Source organism: Pristiophorus japonicus, chromosome 19, assembly GCF_044704955.1.
Source record: "Pristiophorus japonicus isolate sPriJap1 chromosome 19, sPriJap1.hap1, whole genome shotgun sequence".
NCBI lineage: Eukaryota > Metazoa > Chordata > Chondrichthyes > Pristiophoridae > Pristiophorus > Pristiophorus japonicus.
Window position 1 is genome coordinate 43384475 of NC_091995.1, and position 23038 is coordinate 43407512.

The following is a 23038-nucleotide window of genomic DNA, read 5'->3' on the forward strand; positions in this document are numbered from 1 at the left end:
CTGAGCCCTGACGTCACAGAAGCCGGGCCCGGCCCGCCGCCCCGCCCCCTGGGCGGCCCCGGACCAATGGACGAGGGGCCCGGCAGGTAGCCGCGGCGCGGCGATTGGCGGAAAGTTGGCGGCCGGGGATTGGCGGCGCTGCCATTGGCCGGCGGCGGCGGCGCCGGAGCCCGGGGGCAAGTTAGGAGTTGCGCCTGGGTGTCATTCGAGTGAGTGGCGGAGCCGGAGCAGAAGGGGGCATGGTTCATTCAGCACATATCACTCCCATCTGAGCAAAGGAGGCAGGGGCAACTCAACAAAATCAGCCAGCGTTAAACCAGCAGCTTAAGGCGAAAAGGGCAGCAGAGCGCCTCCACCGCCCCAATCGCTGCAGCTCCCAACGCCAGAGACACCGGCCCAAGGCACAGCGACTTCATGGAGCTATAGACTGGACACACAAGGCTGGGCTCTCCCAACAAGCACACACACACACCTTGCTGATCCTCGCTGAAGGTTTCAACCTCACACACACACACTCACCAATCCATCCCAGCCCCCGCCCCCGCCCCCCACCCTCCTACATTGGAGTCCACCCTCCACAGTAACAGGAAAGTGACCCCCCGTTTCACTGGTGGGAGCCGGCGACCATGGATTTGAAGAGCTCTCCTTCGCGAAGCAGGAGAAAAAGCTGGATGTGGGACACGAGTTTATCTATTTTAACTTTGACATTAGCCCTGTGGCAATCGTCGGGAGTGCGGGCAGGTAAGAGAAGCGCTTTGTTTTTGGATATATATTTTTTTTGTTTTGTTTTGAAATTGTCACCGTCAAGATTATTTCTGCTGACCGGGTCGAACTGTTGTGGTCAGTGCAAGGATAGATAAGTCGGGCAAAGTGGGAAGGAAAGGGAAAGGGTGGGGGGGGGGGGTGAGATGGGGGTTGGTGGTGGGGGGGGGGGGGTGGAGAGAGACAGGGAGACAGCTGAACAAAGATAGCAAAGTGAGGCAGTTGGAAAATTCAAGTCAGAGAAAGCCCATTGTGGGGAGTGCTTGCCTATTTGCACCTCTGTGCCGAGCTGTGTACCGTCTTCCTCAAATGATGCGGTCAGAGACCATCCCGCGTGCAAAGCAAAGTTGCAAACTTTTGCAACAGCAAAAACAAAAAGTTCTCATGATTGAGAATGCTGCAAGAATTGTGCTTTTTTAAAAAAAAGTGATCTTCACCTGGGTGAACGGCTGCGAACTGCATTCGGGCCAGCGGTAAGTCCGAAGTGAAGGGGAGTGAAAGGGGCCGATTGATGGGAAAGTGTCAATCAGAGCAGGGGCTGTCTGTCAAAAGCCTCTCGCTGTGAATGGGACTGTGTGGGAGTGGGAGGTATCGGGGCAGGAGGACCCCAGCTGGCTGACGCTTCTGCCAACCCATACCTTTTCTCCAGCAGAGTTGCTGATTGCGGTTCCAGAGGGCTCTGCTCACACACTGGAGGTGGTGGGAGGGGAGGGGAGGGGTGGGGGGGGGGGGGGGGGGGGGGAGAGAGAAAGAGTGAGAGACGCCATCTATTGGTATCAGATTGCCAGCCCATCTCAAACCGCTATCCCTCACCTCTGCACTTTACTGACACCGGTCGCCACTCTGTTGCAATTCGCTGTCAGAATGTTGATCAGTCAAAAAAAAAACCCCGTCGCGGTCGCGATTGTGTGTTTTAGCCCAATATCCCGGCGAATCCAGGTTATCGGAGTTGTGACATTAATGCGCATTAATCTGGCTAAGGGACACAAGGTGTGTGTGTGTGGGGAGGGGGGTGTTGAGACGATAGTTGTGCGGTATTTAAGATGCTCACACTGTACTGTCAGAGACTGACATTCCCGTTTGCTGAAAGTTGACCATCCAGTCTAATCTGACCAATATCAGAGCCAGCTCGTTGGGGGGGGGGGGGGGGGGGGGTGCAAGGTCGTGTGTCCATCCAACCTCGCCAGTGCCTCTTATTCCACCTCGCTCTATGTATTGAGAGGGCATTCGGCCAGGTCAGATTGGGCCACTTACCCAATCTGTCAGCAGAAGGATTGCTAAGGATCGACTAAACGGGACCCTGTCGTGAACCATTCTGTGCGTGGGTTGTTGGGGGGAGGGGGGCAGGGGGGGGGGCGGTTATCCTCATCCGCTTCTTTCGTTTTTACTCTGCTGCAATTCCTCATTGGGTTATTTGTAGTCACAAGCACACACGCACACCGCTCCATATCCAGTGCTGAATGAATTGACCGTGGTGGTTATTGAGCCAGCTGGTGACTGACTGGTCTAGTACCGGTGGCCCATACGGATGGTAGGTATGGTCGGGCCCTTTGTTGAGTTGAATCCTCGTCACCATCCTCTCTCTCGGGGCACGGAAGGTGGCAAGGGCCCCCGGAGTGAGAGATGTCAATATTTGCACCCACCCGCCATAAATGGACGCTTTTGGGGGAACCGGGGCTGTTCAATTATTGACTGAGCGTCAACAGTCCTGATGCTATTGAGACACCAAACGCAATCCGAATCTTTGAAACGGTCCTTTATATATATAAGGGTTGTGGGCCAAGGTTGTGAGGTGACCGATCAGTTCAAATGAACTCTGGTCAAATATTATACCAGGTCCTTGCCTTGCGGTGACTGAGGAACGGCTTTTTTAGATGTTTTTGAACGTCTTGCTGCATTTAAATTAAAAGGTGGCTTATTATTCCTCCCACCCTGTGTATTTTTAACTTGCGGCGTGGCCTTTTGACTGCTACTATGAATATTCCGCGTTACAAATAGACAAGTCGACCAGCCTGAAAACGTGGCAGTCGGTGTCAGGAGGGCACACAGCACAAGCACTCAATCACCCCCTGAATTATACGGACGCCGTTCAATAACCTCCCCCCTTCCCTCCTTTCTCTCCCCCGCCCTCCCTCAGGACATCTCGACTGCGCTTTTATTTGGAGACAGAATCCTCAGTGCGGAGTGAGGAGCAGGAGAGGAGAGAAGCTTTGAGTGTGCGGAGTGGAGGGGTATATTTAGTAGGCATCTGTGTGAGAGCGGGGTGCTATATCTGTCGAGTGGAGGTTTAACCCCGTGCTGCATGTAGGATTAACCATTCGTGTGCCGGCTCTCGCGTGGCATAGGTGGCAAACAACTTACCCTCTGTGGGATGCCATTTGAAGGGTATTCACATCAAAAGTGTTGATTGTTAAGTCACAAACCTCGAACCCTTGCTACTGATGCACTCCCACTGTATGCTGATCCATTCAATGCAGGTACAATATTAGAAGGAGACCCTCTCACACTCGCCTGTGATCTACAAACTTTATATATATGTATACAAATGAATGGATTTTTTTCTAATCTGACCTCCCCTCCCCCAAGTGTTGAGCCACTTACAGTGTGGATATTTGACCTGAAGTCGGTGTGTGCATGGGAGAAATTGCTCCTGCATTCCCCGCTCCTTTAGCAGGCGGGCTGCATTTGTGGCAAGCGTGTGCGAGAGTAAACAACATACCGGCAGCCCTGTGTCCACGGGCGCCGTTAAGGACGCGGCGGATTTTGTCAATGAACTGCAATCCGCTAATAGGACTCGAAGCGATCTCCTTCGAAGTGGCCTTTCAGCCTGACAGGGCGGTGGGAACAGATTCAATCGGAACTTTCCTAAACTCACTCGGATGATCTACTGGAAAAGGCAACCTTGGCAGGGCTGTGGGGAGGGAGCGGGGGCTGTGGGGCCAATTGGGTGGCTCTCTCAAAGGGCCGGCAAGGTTACGGTGGGCCGAATACACTCCTTCTGTGCTTTTAAGATTCGATGAAGGCAGGTGCTACCTCTATACAGGACAGTCTCGGGGCTGGGGGAAATGTCAATCCGCAGTGCAGAGGTTCCAAGGATGTTTTTTTAAGATATATGTGTGTATGTGTTGGAATATTTGAATTGTCTGCCTCGCAGTGCTACCGTGTGGTCTACCTGAGCTGCCTTGTGGAGATGCAGAATTAAGCCGACTGTGGGGCGGCTGGACAAGTGTCATTTTAACCGCACAGCTCTCTCGGGACTTGGCACGGTGACCAGACCCCGAATAACCACCTACCGCTCTTCCTCCGTCCCCTCTCTTTCCGTCTTTTACAACAACCCGGGGAGAGTTGCAGGACCCTTGTCTGCTCCCCATTCGGGAAGGGGGACGGGGCAGTCCGCCTCCCGTTTCGCCAATTGGGAACTTTGGACAGCGAAATGTTCCCTCTTGCTGGATGGCTCAAATCGCCAGCAACAAGATACGGGGATAGGGGCAAGCGGCCTCGCCCTGCCCCCGACCGGCCTCGGCTGAGGGATGGGGGCTATGATGTACCTACAACCTATGAGCTCTCCAGCCCTTGCCAGTAAAGGTGTGTGTATGGGTGGGGGAGCAAGGTTTCTGGAAAGTATCTGGGAGTAACAGATTGCATTGGTTGTGTGAGGAACCCAGTCTCTTTGGTGTGTGTACTTGAAAGGTGTGCAGGCAGCGCTGACTGTCCGTGGACCTACAGTGATAGTTGCCACTGGCACAGTTGGGAGGGCTGGGACATTTGAAGGGGAGTAGGGGGGTCCTTGCTTCATGGGAAAGCTTTGGCCCCCCGGCGCTATCGACTTCTCATTGACTCTACGCTTGATGCCTCCTCGGACCCCACCCCACTCCCCGAGTTACTTCTCCCACCAGCTCAACCTTGTTCCCCCACACGCAGCATGATGCTTCAGACGCTTGGGAATAGAGTCAGGAGCAAGGTTCGGGGCAGGCTGAGAGCTGAAGGTTTCTCTCCTGCGAGGGAGCGGCGTGAGGTCCCGTGGATTGACCGGTTCGAGTCCGGTCCGGTCCGAGTAATGGGGCAAGATGGAATCATGTCAGACTTGGGGCCTCCGCCGAGAAGACATCAGCTCTTCCCTGGCAGGGGCCCGGAGTTGTATTCGCCACAAGCAGAAGGCGTGGTGTGAAAGCTTCCATTTAGCCCCATGTCACTGGATCCTTCAGTGACAAGGTCACGATCCCAGAGGTTTATGAGCACCGAGCCCGTGGGAAGCACCACCCTGGGCCGGTATTAACCGATGGGAACAGTGAGAGTGGCGCCAGAATGATGTGTGGCCAAAACGCGGCTCACGGGCACACTCCTCCTGACAGACTGTTGCACCTTAGACAAGATGTTGGGCTCCTTGGCTCTCGAAGCTGAACATGTGAGATGTTTGAGGGAGGGCGGGGGCTGCGTGCTCCACATGTACAGGTGTGAACCCATTCTCAGCCTCAGCCACCGGCTCTAACACGTTCTTTTACAGTAGGTGTACACTGAACCTGTACAGGCAACACTGGGGAGGGGCCTGGGATACCAGTCAACTCCTGACACCAAAGTGCAGCTCTGGCAATGTAGGGGGCACCTAACTCCCATTCTCTTCACAGCTGTATACGAGACCCGTGGCAAGAAAACAGGGGGGAAGGGGTATGTTTCAGACTCCCAACACTTGGCTAGCCTGTAACATTATGAGGAAAGGGATCGTGACCCTCTCTCCACATTAAAAAAAAGGCAGGCAAGCTATCGTTACCATTCCCTTCAGAGGGACAGATACAAGGCACTGTGGCTATCCAGCTGTTGGTGTGTCAAGCCCATAGGATGCTGATCCATAGCTCTGGCCCAGTGCTTTTTGGCTCTGCACTGCCAGCGAGAACAACGCACGATGCCCACGAATGGTTTATGACTCAAAGGCGCCATTATTATTATGGGGTCGCTGAGCCCCCCATGTGTACAAAAGGTTCTGGAGGGTTGCACGTGATGGGTTATTGGCTAATCCCAATTCTGGTGTAGACTTGTGTTGTATGATGTGTGTGTGTGTGGGGGGGGGATTCTATCAAAGGATAGAGTGCTATTGAGTCACGCCTCTGAACCCCCCCAACAAATCTCTACGCCTTTCAATACCGAGCTGCCCGGGCAGACAGGGCCTGTATGATGTTGCTCCGCCGATGAAAGGGCCTCTTGTCCAACGTGTCCTGCGAGGCCCTGATTGGTCAGGAAGTGCGGATGAATGGAGCCAGTCAGATTGCCGTTTTGCGGTCGAGGAGAAGGGAGGGGATATAAAAAAAAAACAAACACACAAGGGACGTGTTTCAGGCCCTGTGGTTGAAAAGGGCTTTTTAGAGAAAGTAACAGCCCAGTGCAGACGTGGCAGTAGCAGGAGCAGGGAGGCTGGCCCGTCGATAGACATCAATGGTGTCCCTCCAACCTGCCCAGGTGCCTGGCGTCTATCAGTGTTTGGCTGCAGTCCTCTGATCGCCTGACAAGTACAATGTGGGACAGGAGGGGGGGCATAGTTCACACAGGGTCCTGGTAAAAGTGACCCCCCCCCCCCCCCACACACACACACACACACACACACTTTTCACATCTTTCTCCTCCCAGAGCTGGGCAAGAGTTCTGGAGACCATCATGAGCAGTACCTCGAAATCGAGGAAGACTTGCTTCCACTCTAAAAGTGAGTTCTCAGGTGACTGAACAGTCCAATACGGGAATTACAGTCTCTGTCACAGGTGGGACAGACAGTGGTTGAAGGAAAGGGTGGGTGGGGAGTCTGGTTTGCCGCACGCTCCTTCCGTTGCCTGCACTTGCTTTCTGCATGCTGTCTGCAATGAGACTCGAGATGCTCAGCGCCCTCCCAGATGCTCTTCCTCCACTTGGGGCGATCTTTGTCCAGGGACTCCCAGATGTCGGTGGGGATGTTGCACTTTTATCAGGGAAGCTTTGAGGGTGTCTCTGTAACGTTTCCTCTGCCTATCTGAAGCTCGCTTGCCGTGTAGGAGTTCTGAGTAGAGCGCTTGCTTTGGGAGTCTTGTGTCGGGCATGCGGACAATGTGGCCCGCCCAACGGAGCTGGTCGAGTGTGGTCAGTGCTTCGATGCTAGGGATGGTGGCCTGATCAAGAACACTAACGTTGGTCTGTCTGTCCGCCTAGGGAATTTGTAGGATCTTGCGGAGACATTGTTGGTGGTACTTCTCTAGTGATTTGAGGTGTCTACTGTACATGGTCCATGTCTCTGAGCCATACAAGAGGGCGGGTATTACTACAGCCCTGTAGACCATAATCTTGGTGCTAGATTTGAGGGCCTGGTCTTTGAACACTCACTGGAGACCAAGCTGAAGTTCAGCGTGCTTGGACCACCAACCTCCCCTCGTCACCCCACTAGTGCCCTGACATCACCAGGGTCAGCACCCAGGGGCAAAGAGTGGAAGGTGGGGGCGGGGGTGCTGTGGATAAACCTCCCTCTACTGGCTCCTATACCTGCAAGTTGTCTGGTTCTGGAAGGAATTTGCATCACTGAGCCTCTGGGCCAGTAGATTGGGAGAGGTTATGTTGTTTCTACATTATGGCTTATTATCAACATTTAGCTAAACAAATCGAAGTACAATATACATTTTTTTATTCACGAGATATGCGCATCACTGCCAAGTCCAGCATTTATTGCCCATCCCTAAATAGCTAGGCTATTTCAGAGGCAACCACATTACTGTGTGTCTGGAATCACATAAAGGCCAGGCTTGTTTCTCTGAAGGACATTAATGAACCAGATGGATTTTTAACCAAAAAAAAATCCAGCAGTTCCATGGTCATCTTAACTGATAATGGTCATTATTTTAATTTCAGGTTTATTTAATTAACTGAACTTAAATTCCCCAGCTGCCGTGCTGGGAATGGAAGTCACATCTCCGGATCATCAGACCAGGCCTCTGGACTACTGGTCCAGCAACACTACCACTATGCAACTAACCTTATATTGGATACAAACTAGACCAAAGGTGTAGCCTCCAGGATGATCCACTCACCATTGTGCTCTGGTCCCCATCTACAGGTCCCCCCCCCCACCCAGGGCCGGATTAAGGGCCTGATGGACCTGGGGCAAACTGATCCGAATGGGCCTATAGTTATATTTGTTCATGTTCATTACATTACGTGTATGATTCTGATTCTGAGTGTGAAAACATCGGCCAGTATATTCAACAATGAAAGCATATATTCTGTATCAAGTAGGCATATAATTCTGGTTCTGGTAACATTGCAATACTAGACTCCTATACATGTATGCAGATTTCTCTCAATAACATGCGAAATAAAACAGGCTGATATTCTGTTCTGTATATAGGTACATTAGTGTAATAGGTACTTGTGTATATAGGTACATTAGTGTATATAGGTACTTGTGTATATAGGTACATTAGTGTATATAAGTACTTCTGTATATAGGTATATTAGTGTATATAGGTACTTCTGTATATAGGTACATTCGTGTATATAGGTACTTCTGTATATAGGTACATTAGTGTATATAGGTACTTCGGTATATAGGTACATTCGTGTATATAGGTACTTCTGTATATAGGTGCATTAGTGTATATAGGTACTTCTGTATATAGGCACATTAGTGTAATAGGTACTTGTGTAGAAAGGTACATTAGTGTATATAGGTACGTTAGTGTATATAGATACGTTAGTGTATATAGATACATTAGTGTATATAGGTACTTCTGTATATAGGTACATTAGTGTATATAGATACTTCTGTATATAGGTACATTAGTGTATAAAGGTACTTCTGTATATAGGTACATTCGTGTATATAGGTATTTCTGTCTGTAGGTACAGTAGTGTATGTAGGTACTTCGGTATAGAGGTACATTAGTGTATATAGGTACTTTGATATAGAGGTAATTAGTGTATATAGGTACATTAGTGTATATAGGTACATTAGTGTATATAAGTACTTCTGTATATAGGTATATTAGTGTATATAGGTACATTAGTGTATATAGATACTTCAGTATATAGGTATATTAGTGTATATAGGTACTTCTGTATATAGGTACATTAGTGTATACAGGTACTTCTGTATATAGGTACATTAGTGTATATAGGTACATTAGTGTATGTAGGTACTTCAGTATATAGGTACATTAGTGTATATAGGTACTTCTGTATATAGGAACATTAGTATATATAGGTACTTCTGTATATAGGTACTTCTGTATATAGGTGCATTAGTGTACATGGGTACTTCTGTATATAGGTACTTCTGTATATAGGTACTTCTGTATATAGGTACATTAGTGTATATAGGTACATTAGTGTATATAGGTACTTAGTGTATATAGTACATTAGTGTATATAGGTACTTCTGTATATGGGTGCATTAGTGTATATAGATACTTCTGCATATAGGTACATTCGTGGATATAGGTACTTCTGTATATAGGTACATTAGTGTATATAGGTACTTCTGTATATAGGTACATTAGTGTATATAGTACATTAGTGTATATAGGTACATTAGTGTAAATAGTACATCAGTGTATATAGGTACATTAGTATATATAGTACATCAGTGTATATTGGTACATTAGTGTATATAGTACATTAGTGTATGTAGGTACATTAGTATATATAGTACATCAGTGTATATAGGTACATTAGTATATATAGTACATCAGTGTGTATAGGTACATTAGTGTAAATAGTACATCAGTGTATATAGGTGCACTAGTATATATAGTACATCAGTGTATATAGGTACATTAGTATATATAGTACATTAGTGTATATAGGTACATTAGTATATATAGTACATCAGTGTATATAGGTACATTAGTATATATAGTACATTAGTGTATATAGGTATAAACGGCGGTCTTGTTTTCTTCTCTTATTGTCTCTTCTATTCAGCCTATTTGGGAGGCCTTATATGTTTTTTCCTACATTTATTTGGTCAGCCTATTGTTGGTGGGCCTGGGGCTGCAGCCCATGGTTAATCCGCCCCTGCCCCCGAGCATTGTCTGACTTTGCCCAGCGCTGTGTGAGGGGGCTCCTGGATTGAGCTGAAACGCCGACAGTGGAGCGTTTGGCAGGCTGCGAGCTACCCTGGACGCCGCACTGTCTGTTCTGTGGAGGATGGGCTGAGCCATCCAGAGGGTGGCATCGCCCGCGTGTGCCCGCTGCCTCTGAGTGGCGGCACTGACTCTGTGTGCGTGTGTGTTTCATGGTTTATTTCCTGGACGCTGAATTGCAGTGAAGAAATTGCGACTGCAAGGAATGGCACTCGGCTGCCACCATGGTCAATTGCTTGGCTGTTTGGCGTGGGGTGGGCGGCTGAAGAAGCGAGCAAGTGATTTATTGCAGCTGAAGGGAAGGGTTGACTGAACACCGCGTCGAATCCCAATTTTTTAAAAAACGAAGGCGAGAGGATGTGAGTGGGGGGGAGGCGGAGCATGGCTGCCTGCAGGAATATGTGACTGAATAAAGGGAGAAGCTTGAAGTGATGGAGAAAGAAATGGAAAGCCGAATACTCGGCCCTGAATGGCCGGCGCTGTGCCTAGGTATGTGAGGTAATGAATGAGCGGAGTGTGTGTGTGTGGAGAGTCTGGCCCGGCTCCCAGCTGACTGCAGCTGGCGGTTCAGAGGGTGTCCTGGGCGAAGCAGGAGAGTGCGAGGCTCGGTTGCAGCGCAGCATCGCACACACAGCTCTCATTTTCTCTCACTCCAGCTTTGCGTAAGACAGGAAGCTTCTGACATCACGGGCTGGGGCCCAGACTTAGCACTGGGGGGGCACTGCCTTGTAGAACAAGAACTGAGTTTGGCTCCAATACCAATTGTGAGACTGCGCTGAGGAATGTGCTTTAAATTCAGAGTGAGAGCAGCACGTCCCCTGACCTGTAGGTGCCAAGCATCACTAATGCGCTCGCATAGCAATGCAGACTGCCCACTCAGCATTGAGGAATGCCAGTTTCGAACGATAAGGGAGTCAAGGGTTATGGGGAGCGGGCAGGGAAGTGGAGTTGAGGCCAGGATCAGATAGATCAGCCATGATCTTATTAAATAGTGAAGCAGGCTCGAGGGGCCAAATGGCCGACTGCTGTCCCTGTATCTTATGTAACGGAGACTGGGCCTAATGTCTGCCAACCATTCGCCATTCGCCCGGTTTCTTGCCAATATTCCACTCTGTTTCTAACCTGCCTATTTGCAGTTTTCACGGCGAGGTTCCAAACACATCGCCCGGCCTGCCCATGCATAAAGTCCCAGCGAGAGAGATGGGCCTAATTTTAACTCGCGCCTGAGCTGAATGCTGGCGATCAACGAGACATCTCAGACCGATGTAAAGGGAGCCTCGAATGAGCGAACCCACAGACCAGTAGCGGGAGTGGCTTCTCAATCATATTACATACCTACAAACACTGAGGCTGCGGGCTTGGAAAATAGCTGGAACTTTGAGGACTCAAATAGTTCATGAGGCCGCTGCAAGTTTGAATTGTGATCTTTTGCAGGAAATTTCTACGGAAAACTTTTCATAGGAACTAAAGTGAAGAGACCAGCATGTTCCCCGAGAAGGTCCAAATGTAGAAGATATGAAAGGACACTGTGCACTGTAATCCTTGCACGTCACAGGGTGTACTGTAATTAAATGCCTGTCTTTATATAAAAGTGTTGTTTCTTCCCTGCTGTGGTAGAGACTTATTTGATCTGCCACATGGGGAAGATTTGTTGAAAATTATTTAGTTTGTTTAATCAGGTTGGTTGGGGTGGGTCAGTGGTTTGGGGGGCTAGCTAGTTGGATGACCCATCAGTTGGGTGGACTGGGTTGGTATGGCGGGCTTCCTGATAGGGTGGTTGGTTGATGGGATGGCCCTCAATTGGGTGGGCCAATTAGTTTGGTTGGGTTTGGTCACTTGTGATGGGCTAGTAGGTTGGGTGATTGTTGCTAGGTTAAGTGGGTGAGCTAGTTAAGTAAGGTTGCTGTTGAAATAGGCTGGCTGGTCAATAGGTGGTGCTGACTGGTATGTTGGCTGTACAGCTTTGGAGCCTGAGTAGTGGGGGGTCTGATGGAGCTCTTGGTGTGAAGGTGAGTTGTGTTGGTGGAATAGCAACGCATTTTGATGGGGTAGTTGATGAAGTTGCTGGGTGGATTGGTGAGGTGGAACAGAATCTGGATCACTGGTTTTGATGAGATTACTGGCTGAATGTAGGAGTGGCCAGATGGTATAGCTAGCTTGTTAGCTGGAGTTGATATTCTCGTACTGCACTGAAGCTTATGCCACACTGTGAGCAGAAGATAACTGTGCTCAGCCCCTGGAAGGACGACCAAGCCAAGTTGGAGTGTGTCATCTCAGGAAGGGAAGACAGCAACCAATAGGAAAGTGCAGTGTTTTGGGACACTGAGGGAATCGAGGGATATGGGGAGGGAAAGTGAAGTTGAGGTGGAAGGTCAGCCATGATTTATTAAATGGCGGAGCAGGCTCGAGGGGCCATATGGCCTACTCCTACTCCAATCTTAAGTTCTTAAGCAGTAGTCCTGCTACACTGGGATGTTCCGCCTTTAGGGTCATGGGGGGAAAGGAAAGATGGTTGGTGTCAGTCGAATTGAAATGATCTCACTGGTTAACCCATCAAACATTCCATGGTGACATGACCCCTGATTGCACTCCATCCCTCAACCAACCCTAGGTCATAAGGTGATACATGGTTCCATTCTAGCCGTTCTAGGGCTACACCAAGAATCTCTTCTTCAGTTGGTCCTTATCATTGCCTCCACGAGTCAGGGTCGATAAACCAATGGTTAAAAATCTGATCGTGCTTTGAGATTTGTCAAAGCAACATTTAGCACCTCACTCATTTCCTGAAGGTCACAGGGAGGTCACCACCTTATCTTGACAATGGAATTATTATTAGTACTCATGAGACTTAGTATTACAGGTACAACTGTGGCTATTAATATTTGTGTACATATTAGCATGTGCAGATATGGGTGTTAAATGCATTTTACCATGGGAATTAATATATGAGCACTAATATTTCTATGGATAGTAATATAACCATAGGTATTCAAATTATGTCAATACTGTCAGGAGATCTTGAGAGCTGCCTTTATCGACCGTTCTTTTTTTTGTTTATCTGTAAATAAATTAAGTTGGTCTGTGCAAACTCCCAACTTTATTCAGGCTCAAAGCAGATCTTCCCTACATTACGATAAAGACAGCAGCAGTTACATTGTTGTAATGTCTGCGAGCTCATATGTGGAATGGAAAGAATTCAGAAGGAAGTTTGCAAGAGCCCTCCCCAGAGAGGTGAATCAAGAGCTTTTTAAACTGGCTGCTGAAGAACACCTACTTCACGTGGACTCATGAATAACTAACTGCCTGTAATGTGACAGGGCAACACTTAATTGCCCAATTGGTTAGGGTGTGGATTTTATCGTGAAAACTTAAAGAAGTACCCACTTGTCGTTGAATATAATCCCATTGTATGCATTTCCAGTTTTGTAACCACATCTCCTGAAGCAAAATGCTCTGGTGAAACGTCTTAAGTTCAAGAATACTATTCAGCTCTTACCACTCAATTTGAAAAATGGAAACGGCCTTTGAGAAGTTGCTACTGGATTTTGCCAACAAGGTTTTACAAGGTTTCAGTACAAACAAGTAAAAGCTGTTGTAACCATGTAGAACACATACTCAAAAGATCAAAATATGGAAGTAAGCATGACGTTTGCAAGATGTGTGTTCCAGACATTAGAATTACAATATATTATTCACAGATATATGACATATGAATGATATATTGCAGCACAATAGAGTGAGAATTTGCCAGGAAAATTATTTTGCCACATGTAAAAACAGAACGGAAAAACTCCCAAGCTAAAATGGAGCATGCTTGCAGCCTGGGAAATATCAGCCGAAAAGCCAAGGTATACTCTCCGCAGTATTTTGCTTTTGTATACGCTCCAAACACTGGGAACCTGGTCAAACTCCAGCCCCAGGCATTAGAGAAAGCAACAGGCCTGAACCGAAGAAAGTTGTTACAGGTATTTCTAAAGTAAAATTAGTGGGTTGATGGCTAAGTTTAGTGATTAGTGTTTGGAAAATGTTGGTTTGGGGGAGGGGCAGGGGTTGTTTGGGTTTGCTATATTACCAATGAGATTTTTGAGGTATATAATCAATAATCCAAAACACATAAACAGAAAATGCTGGAAACATTCAGCAGCTCAGGCAGCATCTGTGGAGAGAGAAAAACAGAGTGACCGTTTCAGGCCTGTGACCTTTCGTCAGAACTGGCAAAAGGTTAACGTTACTTCTGTTTCTCCCTCCATAGAGCTGCCCAACCTGCTGAGTATTTCCACCATTTTCGATTTATATTTCAGATTTCCAGCATCCTTTGTAGGATGGTTAGGTTAACAGACAGTGATTAATTGAGCCAAGTATAATTTCTTGCCCTGTGACACCTTTGGAAGGTGTGCGAGGAGGAAGAATTTTAATGCTATAGAAGATTGTTAGATGCATCATGTATCTGTAGATCCTTGCTCGAGATAGTTACGCCTTGATGTACACGTAGACACTCCCACTGTACAGTTCCCATCATGTTGTGGCCAACTTGGGCGTTTATTAGTAATTGTCGTCCTCGGTTAATATCGAGGTCCCCTTCAAACAAGCAGGTTTGATACGCTTGCTATGCAGTTGATGTGTTAATAATTAGGTGACTTACAGAAGGATAACCAGTAATTGTCAGCTATGGCTCAGTGGGTAGCACTCTCGCCTCTGAGTCAGAAGGTTGTGACCTCTAGGCTGACACTTCAGTGCAGTTCTGAGAGAGCACTGCAGGTGGTGCAGGCTAAAACTATTAGAGTTACTTATTTACAAAATATGATGACACATCAAAAGCAAAATATACCTAATAATTAACAATACAATGCTTTATTTACACAATATTTTAATTTGTTTCTAAAAATATTTGTAAAAGCACAAACTTAGTGTTTCCGAACTCTAGGCCCCAACATTGGAAGGCTTACAAACAAAATCTTTTTAGGAATATAGGAACAGAAGGAAGCCATTCAGCCTCTCGAGCCTGTCCCACCATTCAATGAGATCATGGCTGAGCTGTGACCTAACTCCATATACCCGTCTTTGCCCCATATCCCTTAATACCTTAGGTTAATAGTCAGTGTGTGTGTGTGTGTCTCTGTCTATCTGTGTGTGTGTGTGTGTGTGTGTGTGTGTGTCTGTCAATCAGTGTGTGTATGTGTCTCTGTCTATCTGTGTGTGTGTGTCTGTCTGTCAATCTGTGTGTGTGTGTATGTCTCTGTGCACATGCATCTACGCACATACAGAGGCTGAACTCCAGGACATAGTCGACGTATTTACTGAGGTGTACAAAAGCATGGGCCTTACGCTAAATATCTGTAAGACAAAGGTCCCCCACCAGCCTGTCCTCACCGCACAGCACTGCCTCCAATCATCAAGATCCATGTCCTGGCCCTGGACACCGTGGACCACTTCCCATATCTCGGGAGCCTCCGATCAACAAGAGCAGGCATCGACGACGAGATCCAACACTGCCTCCAGTGCATAAGTGCAGTCTTCGGCCGCCTGAGGAAAAGAGTGTTTGAAGACCAGGGCCTCAAAACTGCCACCAAGCTCATGGTCTACAGGGCTGTAGTAATACCAGCCCTCCTGTATGGCTGCTGTACCATGTACAGCAGACACCTCAAGTTGTTGGAGAAATACCACCAACAATGTCTCCACAAGATCCTACAAATCCCTTGGGAGGACAGGTGCACCAACATCAGTGTCCTCGTCCAAGCCAACATCCCCAGCATTGAAATACTGACCACACTCGATCAGCTCCACTGGGCAGGCCACATAGTTTGCATGCCAGACACGAGACTCCCAAAGCAAGTACTCTACTCGGAACTCCTTCACAGCAAATGAGACAAAGGTGGGCAGCAGAAATGCTACAAGGACACCCTCAAAGCCTCCCTGATAAAGTGCGACATTCCCACTGACACCTGGGAGTCCCTGGCCCAAGACTGCCCTAAGTGGAGGAAGTGCATCCGAGAGGGCGCTGAGCACCTCGAGTCTCAATGCTGAGAGATGCAGAAATCAAGCGCAGGCAGCAGAAAGAGCGTGCGGCAAACCAGTCCCACCCACCCCTTCCCTCAACGACTATCTGTCCCACCTGTGACAGAGTCTGTGGCCTCATATTGGACTGTACAGCCACAAATAACTCATTTCAGGAGTGGAAGCAAGTCTTCCTCGATTCCGAGCGACTGCCTATGATATGATGATGATGATGATGTATGTCTCTGTCTATGAGTGTCTCTGTCTGTCTATCTGTGTGTGTCTGTCTGTGTGTGTGTATGTCTGTCTATCTGTGTATGTGTGTCTATCTGTGTGTGTATGTCTCTGTCTATCTGTGTGTATGTATGTCTATGTGTGTGTGTGTGTGTCTATCTGTGTGTATGTCTGTCTATATGCGTGTGTGTATCTGTCTGTACATGTGTGTGCCTGTGTGTCTGTCTATTTGTGTGTCTGTCTGTGTGTCTCTGTCTATCTGTGTGTGTCTTTGTCTATCTGTGTGTATGTCTCTGTCTATTTGTGTGTCTGTATGTGTGTGTGTCTGTCTATCTGCATGTATGTGTGTGTGTCTATCTGTGTGTCTCTGTCTGTGTGCGTGTGTGTCTATCTATGTCTGTATGTGTGTCTGTGTCTATCTGTGCGTCTCTGTCTATCTGTGTGTGTGTGTGTCTATCTGTGTCTGTATGTGTGTCTGTGTGCCTCTGTCTATCTGTGTGTGTCTGTGTGTCTATCTGTGTCTGTTTGAGTGTCTGTGTCTATCCGTGTCTCTGTCTATCTGTGTGTGTCTATCTGTGTCTGTATGTGTCTGTGTCTATCTGCATGTGTCTGTCTATCTGTGTGTGTGTCTGTCTGTCTGTGTCTCTATGTGTGCCTGTGTCTATCTGTGTGTGTGTGTGTCTATCTGTGTCTGTCTGTGTGTGTGTCTATCTGCGTGTCTCTGTCTATCTGTGTGTGTGTGTCTATCTGTGTCTGTATGTGTGTCTATCTGCGTGTCTCTGTCTATCTGTGTGTGTGTGTGTGTCTATCTGTGTCTGTATGTGTGTCTGTGTCTATCTGTGTGTCTATGTCTATCTGTGTGTGTGTTTCTCTGTCTATCTATATCTCTCTGTCCATCTGAATCTCTCGCTCTGCTTACACGTCTCCCTGTCTCTTGCTCCTTCCCTGCCTCAGTCTCTATCCCACCAGCATTCTGTTTTTACTGCGCTCCCTCTCCTTTCCGATTCTCCCCTTCAGTTCCTTCCATTCAGTCCCAGTGTCGGCTCGGGTTTCATCGCCCCCCTCCTGGCCCTGCCTGTTTAAAGGCTGTTTCTGTTGAGCTCTCGGGAGAGCCTGGCTGCTTGGCTGTGTGTATAAAGGTAGCAGTGTGTGCCGAGCGACCTAGAGGGAGCGGCTGGAGGTGAAGCGGAGCCAGCGCTAAACAGCCGGGAGCCCGGCCAGCAAGCCTGATCTCACCTCCTCGCCGTCAACAGGAAGCCCTGCTGTCTGCAGCGGACTGGCGGAGAGCGGGGGTCCTGCCCCCTGCCCCTGGGTTGGAGTGGAGTGTGCTGCGGGAGGTGTCGCTTGCTCGGCCACTGTGGGGCTCGGGGGCGGGCTGGATAAACCCCCTGCTCGCCAGGACAGCTGGCTTTGAGTCCAGCAAGTGCTGAGGATGTGCAAGTCCCTCTCTCCCTCCCCACCCCGCCCCCCCGAACTTCCCAATCCGCAGCTGGCAGCTCCTGCATCCCGCCGCACAATCCCCCTCCGCTCAGCCCACAGCAGCGTCCAGGTCTGAGGCTTTTTCTTCAGTCACTGAAAGGGGAACAGTGTTGGGGCGGTGTACCGAGGTGGGAGGCGTTCCCCAGGGGGTATCACGGGGTAAGGGGAGATATCCCAGGGGGGAATCCCAGGGGAAGGGGTTTCAGGGAAGGTATCCCAGGGGAACGGGTTTCAGGGGAAAATCCCAGGGGAAGGGGTTTCAGGGGGAATCCCAGGGGAAGGGGTTTCAGGGAAATCCCAGGGGAAGGGGGTTCAGGGAATCCCAGGAGGAGGGGTTTCAGGGAATCCCAAGGGAAGGGGTTTCAGGGAGAAATCCCAGGGGAATGGATTTCATGGAATTCCAGGGGAAGGGGTTTTGGGGAAATCCCAGGAGGAAGGGGTTTCAGGGAATCCCAGGGGATGGGGTTTTGGGGGGAATCCCAGGGGAAGGGGTTTTGGGGGGAATCCCAGGGGAAGGAGTTTTGGGGGGAATCCCAGGGGAAGGGGTTTCAGGGAAATCCCAGGGGAAGGGGTTTTGGGGGAATCCCTGGGGAAGGGGTTTCAGGGAAATCCCAGAAGGAGGGGTTTCAGGGAGAAATCCCAGGGGAAGGGGTTTTGGGGAGAATCCCAGGGGAAGGGGTTTCAGGGAAATCCCAGAAGGAGGGGTTTCAGGGAGAAATCCCAGGGGAAAGGGTTTCAAGGAAGGTATCCCAGGGGAAAGGGTTTCAGGGAAGGTATCCCAGGGGAAGGGGTTTCAGGGAAGGTATCCCAGGGGAAAGAGTTTCAGGGAAGGTATCCCAGGGGAAAGGGTTTCAGGGAAGGTATCCCAGGGGAAAGGGTTTCAGGGAAGGTATCCCAGGGGAAGGGGTTTCAAGGGGGTTATCCAGAGGGGGGGGGAAATCCCAGGGGCAAGGGTCCCGGGGGGGTGGGGCGGTTATCCAATGGGGCAGGGGGTAATTTATGGGGACAGACATTTTCTCGGGGTATTTCCAAGGAAAGGGGATGGGGTGGTATCCCAAAATGGGGGGTGGGGAGAGAGCTTGTGTTTCTGGAATGGCTTTTTAAAAACACTTCTGCAACATCACCAGGAGATACCCAAAAACTGCTGACTACTTGTTAATAAAATACATTTCAACAACTCCCTCTACAGTGTCCCATCAAACACTCCCAGGGCAGGTACAGCACAGGTTAGATATAGAGTAAAGCTCCCGCTACACTGTCCCATCAAACACTCCCAGGGCAGGTACAGCACGGGTTAGAAACATAGAAACATAGGAGTAGGCCATTTGGCCCTTCGAGCCTGCACCACCATTCAATAAGATCATGGCTGATCATTCACCTCAGTACCACTTTCCTGCTTTCTCTCCATACCCCTTGATCCCTTTAGCCGTAAGGGCCATATCTAACTCCCTCTTGAATATATCCAATGAACTGGCATCAACAACTCTCTGCGGCAGGGAATTCCACAGATTAACAACTCTCTGAGTGAAGAAGTTTCTCCTCATCTCGGTCCTAAATGGCGTACCCCTTATCCTAAGACTGTGACCCCTGGTTCTGGACTTCCCCAACATCGGGAACAATCTTCCTGCATCTAACCTGTCCAGTAACAACAGAATTTTATATGTTTCTATGAGATCCCCGCTCATCCTTCTAAACTCCATTGATTACAGGCCCAGTCGATCCAGTCTCTCCTCATATGTCAGTCCTGCCATCCCGGGATTCAGTCTGGTGAACTTTCGCTGCACTTCCTCAACAGCACGGGTTAGATACAGAGTAAAACTCCCTCTACACTGTCCTGTCAAACACTCCCAGGGCAGGTACAGCACGGGTTAGATACAGAGTAAAGCTCCCTCTACACTGTCCCATCAAACACTCCCAGGGCAGGTACAGCATGGGTTAGATATAGAGTAAAGCTCCCTCGACACAGCCTTTCCTCCTCCAGTTGTCCTCTTGTAACAGCAGAGCTCTGCCCCCTGCTGGCGGATTGTGGATAGTTCTATTTTGCACCAGTCACTCTGTGATTCCTGGCCCTGACCAACTTGGAGCCTGGACTCATTCATTGCCATACAATTTCCACTGGCCACATTGTTATATACACAGTGGGAGCCTTAATTATCCACTCTGTTTCATGCTGCTTATACCGTCCGTTTCAGCAGGGCAGTAGGATAAAAGGCGACCGTTTCGATACTGTGAACGGCACGTTTTTTGGAGAGGAGATTAGGAAGTATCTCGATGCACAAATCACAACTGCAGCGGGTTACCAGGGGGTGGGTGTTTGTGGCCAGGCCACGGGACTGATTTGAGAGCAATGGCCTAATGGAATAGGGTTGAGCTGGTTGAGATCGAAGGGATGGAAGGGTCTCGATCATTGAACCCACCTCGTGGTCCACGTAGGGGTCTACCAAACGGGTCAAGACACTTCCTTCCTCCTCTGGGCCTCGGGAGAGGCCAAACATCACTCTCTGAGTCTGGCACAGCTCCAAGGGGTGCTGAATCTACCTGTCAGTAGAGATGGATGGGGGGAGGGTGTGGGGGAATTGGGCAGATCTGTCCCAAATAGACTGAGCATTAGAAGCTGCTGGGAGTTGTGGATTACGAGTGAGTAACTGGAGGGATCTGGTTCCCATGGAACTATGTCCTCGCCTGCGATTGTACATTCAGAGGAGCAGAGCACGAAATCAGACCCCTTATACACAGAGGTCAGGAATAATGGGTTGGTTACAAAGCTCAAAGAACCAGGCAACACTCAGTAGCAAGTCTCTGTGTGTCACCATTACCGGAACTGGTTGCTCTCTTTTTCCAAAATCTCTCTTTCAAAGCAGCTTTGGCCGAGATCTAGTTGCACAGTAGGCCAGACAATGACCTTTCACCTCTGGGACTGGGAGATGCAATGGCTCAGACACTGACCTTTTGCCTCTAGACCAGGGTCAGACAATGGCCTTTCACCTCTGGGACTGGATTAGAGATTGACCTTTCACCTCTGGGACTGGGTTAGACACTGACCTTTCACCTCTGGGACAGGGTCAGAAACTGACCTTTCGCCTGTTGGTCCTGGGTTTGAGTCCAGCCCAGGCTGATGAGTTGAAAATCTCCTCAGTCATTTGACTGCAAGGGTCCTGAGCAAATGAGCTGGGGAGGCATTTCCACACCAGTTCCAAGTGAACATTGACTGGTGACCCACCCACAACTACACAGTTAGCGCGTGTGGATGTTTGGAATAGACAGGACAGATGTGCTTTCCTCGATATACATACTGAGTTAGCCTTTCAACACTGGGACTGTTACAAGAAATCTGCGACAGTGCATTATGCGGAATTTGTAATATTGCTTTATGAGAACCTGTTAGAGTGCATTACAGTGAATCTGTTAGTGTGCGTTAAAGTGAATCTGTTACAGTGCCTTACAGTGAATCTGTCATGTGCGTTATGGGAAATCTGTTACAGTGCGTTATGGGGAATCTGTTACAGTGCGTTACAGTGAATCTGTTACAGTGCGTTATGGGGAATCTGTTACAGTGCGTTATGGGGAATCTGTTACAGTGCGTTATGGGGAATCTGTTACAGTGCGTTACAGTGAATCTGTCACAGTGCATTATGGGGAATCTGTTACAGAGCATTACAGTCAATCTGTTACAGTGCCTTACATTGAATCTGTCATGTGCGTTATGGGGAATCTGTTACAGTGTGCTATGGGGAAACTGTTACAGTGCGTTACAGTGAATCTGTAACAGTGCGTTATGGGGAATCTGTTACAGTGCATTACAGTGAATTTGTTACAGTGCATTACAGTGAATCTGTCACAATGCATTATGGGAAATCTGTTACAGTGTGTTACAGTGAATCTGTTACAGTGCATTACAGTGAATCTGTCACAGTGCGTTATGGGAAATCTGTTTCAGTGCGTTACAGTGAATCTGTTACAGCGCGTTACAGTGAATCCGTCACAGTGCATTATGGGAAATCTGTTACAGTGCATTACAGTGAATCTGTTAGTGTGTTACAGTGAATCTGTTACAGTGCGTTAGTGAATCTGTCACAGTGCGTTATGGGAAATCTGTTACAGTGCATTACAGTGAATCTGTTACAGTGTGTTACAGTGAATCCGTCACAGTGCGTTATTGGAAATCTGTTACAGTCTGTTACAGTGCGTTACAGTGAATCTGTCACAGTGCGTTATGGGAAATCTGTTACAGTGCATTACAGTGAATCTGTTACAGTGTGTTACAGGGAATTTGTTACAGTATATTACAGGGAATCTGTTAGAGTATTTCAGGAATCTGTTGCAGTGCAGTACATGGAATCTGTTACAGTGCATTATAGGAAATCTGTCACAGTGCGTTACAGGGAATCTGTTATGGGAAATGTGTTATGGGAAATCAGTTATATTATGTTATAGGAGATCTGTACCAGTGCTTTATGGGAATCTCTCATGCTATTTCATGGAGAATTGGTTACAGTGCATGATGGTGAATCTGTTACAAGGTATCTGTTACAGTGTGTTATATGGAATCTGCTACAGTGCATTACAGGGAATCTGTTACATTGTGTTACCGGGAATCTGTCACACTGCATTACATGGAATCTGTTACAGTGCATTACAGGGCATCTGTTACAGAGCGTTACAAGAAATCTGTTACAGTGCATTACAGGGAATATGTTACAGTGTATTAGAGAAGCTGTTACACTGTGTTACAGGGAATCTGTTACAGTGCGTTCCAGGAAATCTGTTACAGTGTGTTACAGTGAATCCATTACAATGCATTATAGGGAATCTGTTACAGTGTGTTACAATGGATGTGTTACATTACGTTACATGGAATCCGTTACAGGGCATTACATGGAATCCATTACAGTGTGTTACAGGGAACCTGTTACAGTGTGTTACAGGGAATCTGTTACAGTGCATTACAGGGAATCTGTTACAATGCATTACAGGGAATCTGTTACAATGCATTACAGGGATTACGTTACAGTGCATTACAGGGAATCTGTCACTGTGTATTACAGGGAATCTGTTACAATGCTTCATAGGGAATCTGTTACAGTGCAGTACAGGGAATCTGTTACAGTGCATTAGAAGGGAATCAGTTACAATGCATTACAGGGAATCTGTTACAGCGCATCACAGGGAATCTGTTACAATGTGTGACGGGGATCTGTTACAGTATGTTACAGGGAATCTTACATTGCATGACAAAGAATCTGTTACACTGCATTACAGGGAATCTGTTACAGTGCGTTATGGGGAATCAGTTACAGTGTGTTACAGGGAATCCCTGACAATGTGATACATGGAATTCATTACAATGCATTACATGGAATCTGTAAGATTGTGTTACAGGGAATCCTATACATTCTTTTACAGGGAATCTGTTACAGTGCGTTACATGGAATCCATTGCAATGCATTACATGGAATCTGTTACAGTGTGTTACAGAGATT

At 48.1% G+C, this 23038-nt stretch overlaps 1 protein-coding gene across 1 annotated transcript in view; it reads left to right on the forward strand.

The window, feature by feature from the left end:
• Window positions 1-616: 616 nt before the first annotated feature.
• LOC139230192 (collagen alpha-1(XI) chain-like) overlaps window positions 617-23038 on the forward strand; it is a 202843-nt gene continuing 180421 nt past the window's right edge. Inside the window, exon 1 of the mRNA XM_070862033.1 lies at window positions 617-741. Within this exon, the coding sequence (XP_070718134.1) occupies window positions 627-741 (115 nt within the window). The 5' untranslated portion in view covers window positions 617-626. The remainder of the gene's footprint in view (window positions 742-23038) is intronic.